This window comes from Propithecus coquereli, unplaced genomic scaffold, assembly GCF_000956105.1.
Source record: "Propithecus coquereli isolate 6110/MARCELLA unplaced genomic scaffold, Pcoq_1.0 Scaffold154, whole genome shotgun sequence".
Taxonomy (NCBI): Eukaryota; Metazoa; Chordata; class Mammalia; order Primates; family Indriidae; genus Propithecus; species Propithecus coquereli.
The window spans coordinates 1538016-1540857 of record NW_012139858.1 but is presented as its reverse complement, the minus strand read 5'-3'; the positions used below and the strand labels follow the sequence as shown (position 1 = coordinate 1540857).

The following is a 2842-nucleotide window of genomic DNA, read 5'->3' as shown; positions in this document are numbered from 1 at the left end:
ATTAGTCCTAGATTACTTTCTCTCCTTTTAAAGAATTTTTGTTAAAAACAAATTATGTAATCAGAAGAGTATTTAAATGTAACATTATTATTGTACTATAATATCTTCCATGCCTGATTAGTTCCTTAGATCTTTAGACATTCAATAAATGGTACTGGGGTTATAGTAGTATAGAAGGTAGAATATAAAACAGGGAGAATGGATATGGAACGTAGTTAATTATCTAGGTTTGGTTTTTTGTTTTGTTTTAAGAATCCTGTTGTGACCGGGCATGGTGGTTCGTGCCTGCAATCCCAGCACTTTGGGAGGTCAAGGCAGGAGAATGTTTGAGGCCATAAATTTGAGACCAGCCTGGGCAACATAGCAGTGACATCCTTTCTGTACAAAAAAATTTTAAAAAGAGGAAAAAAGAAACCTGTTCTATGAAAACCTACTGCTGGTGAATTAACATCCTTGGAAAATCTTCCCTGCCTGAGGCTGCTCCAGAATGTTGGGTAAAGAGCAACTTTTGGGATACAGGTAGCTCAGTGACCACAGCTCCTAGGACCCAGGTCTACAGGGCGGAGGATGTGAGAGAGGAACCTCCATGAAAAGGCTGGGTTATAGGTCAGGGAGCTAGAGGAGTTTATTCTTTTTCACCAGAGTTTTCCTTTTCTTTTTTTCTTTTCCTTTTCTTTTTTTTTTAATACGCTCTGTTACCCAGTTTGGAGCGCAGTGGCCTGATCATAGCTCGCTGCAGCCTTGAACTCCCGGGCTCAAGCAGTCCTCCCTCCTCAGCCTCCAGAGTAGAGACAGGGTCCAGCTGTGTTGCCCAAGCAGGTCTCAAACTCCTGGCCTCAGCCTGGCTGAAATTCTTCAGTTTCTGAAGCACCTTCAGACTAACAAGGAAACTGAAACACCTTTGGGATTGACAACAGAGCAAGTCTAACTTTAGTTTCCAATGTTATAAATGATTTGTATGGAGCTAAGATTTTTTTTTTTTTTAATATGAGCCCTTAAAGGCAGTCCTCAAATTAATGGAGATACTGAGCACAAGGATTTGACCCCAGGCTTATGGAAATACATTTTTTACTTTCTTAGCTGCTGTTGGTTTTATTACAATTTATTTGCTGTTTTATTCATACAAGTGCTTCTATTGCTATATGAAGCCCAGAATTTGAGGCCTGTCATTTGTATGGCAAGTAGAATCAGTGACTTTTTGATAGCTTTACATGAAATTAAATGTAATATTAGAAAAGCAGTTTTATTCTTATATAAAATTAAGTATCAGTGGATTTTACTTCTCTTTTTTCTTCAGCCTAATGTTTGATCATCGGCCACGATCCTGGCGAGAGTTGCCTCTGCGGATAGCTGACTTTGGGGTACTTCATAGGAACGAGCTGTCGGGAGCACTCACAGGACTCACCCGGGTACGAAGATTCCAGCAGGATGATGCACACATATTCTGTGCTATGGAGCAGGTATGAGACCCCATGGAATAAAATACTTTGAAAGAAGTGTCAAGAAAGTCAAAGAAAATAACCACTGTTTCTTTTTTTTTTAATTTAAAGATTGAGGATGAAATAAAAGGTTGTTTGGATTTTCTACGTACTGTATATAGCGTATTTGGATTTTCTTTTAAACTGAACCTCTCTACTCGCCCAGAAAAATTCCTTGGAGATATTGAAGTGTGGAATCAAGCTGAGAAAGTAAGTGGTATTTTTCAGCATTCTTCGAATGCTGTTTGACTGAAATTGGCTTATTGTGAGATGTAAGAAAGCCAAACCTCTTTAAATGGATAAAATGAGAAGAAAATTGGAAATGGTTCCTAGGCTTGAGTAAGCTAGTTTTTTCCTGTGTGATTTTGTATTTTAGAAATGATTGAATGCTTTAATGTTTTTTTTTCAGGTTCTGAGCTTTAAAAGGGATTTGTGGGAGTGTTTAGGTGGACAAAGTTATAAAGCAAAGAATAGTGATCCATGAAAGTAATTATGGTATTTTTAGTTTGAAATTAGACTGGAAGAAGGGAAGTTACAGATACACAGAAGTAAATTACTTTTGCTTTATCCTTAGCAACTTGAAAACAGTCTGAATGAATTTGGTGAAAAGTGGGAATTAAACCCTGGAGATGGAGCTTTCTATGGTCCAAAGGTCAGTACCAAAGTATATTTGGGTAATGTGATTTTCATTTGTGGATGGAGAAGAGATTACTTTAAAATAAGTTGAAAAAAGAAAAAAGGAAAATCAGCCCTAATCTAACTAATGAGCTGAGATTTAATACCAACAGCATCTCATAGTAACCCAGTCTTTGCTTCTTAGATTGACATACAGATTAAAGACGCAATTGGTCGGTACCACCAGTGTGCAACAATCCAACTGGATTTTCAGCTGCCCATCAGATTTAATCTTACTTTTGTAAGGTGAGTTTCTGGTGTCTGCTCTAAATATTCTTCTCCAGGGACATATAAGGGAAGATATATATAATAAGGCAAAATACTTTTTTTTCCTTTATAGCCATGATGGTGATGATAAGAAAAGGCCAGTGATTGTTCATCGAGCCATCTTGGGGTCAGTGGAAAGAATGATTGCTATCCTCACTGAAAACTATGGGGGCAAATGGTAATTTTTGTCATTGTTTTTGTCAGATGCGTATAAATTAGCTAGAAGAAATGTCTACTTTCCAATTTAGTTATGAGATGGAAAGGGAGAATGATTTCCATTGGTCACTTCTAATTAATGACAAGTGTTCACTAAAAAGTAAGGAATTACAATCTAAACTCAAATTCTTTAACATCAAGAATATTTGTTCCTAGCACTTTGGGAGGCCGAGGCGGGCAGATCGTTTGAGTTCAGGAGTTCAAGA

The 2842-nt window shown here is 37.4% G+C and overlaps 1 protein-coding gene across 1 annotated transcript in view; it reads left to right on the top strand.

Annotated features, from left to right (window-relative positions):
- Positions 1 to 2842, top strand: part of TARS (threonyl-tRNA synthetase) — a 29046-nt gene that overhangs the window by 20880 nt on the left and 5324 nt on the right. Inside the window, exons 10-14 of the mRNA XM_012640505.1 lie at positions 1298 to 1460; positions 1551 to 1688; positions 2053 to 2130; positions 2299 to 2399; positions 2494 to 2598. Of these exons, the coding sequence (XP_012495959.1) occupies positions 1298 to 1460; positions 1551 to 1688; positions 2053 to 2130; positions 2299 to 2399; positions 2494 to 2598 (585 nt within the window). The remainder of the gene's footprint in view (positions 1 to 1297; positions 1461 to 1550; positions 1689 to 2052; positions 2131 to 2298; positions 2400 to 2493; positions 2599 to 2842) is intronic.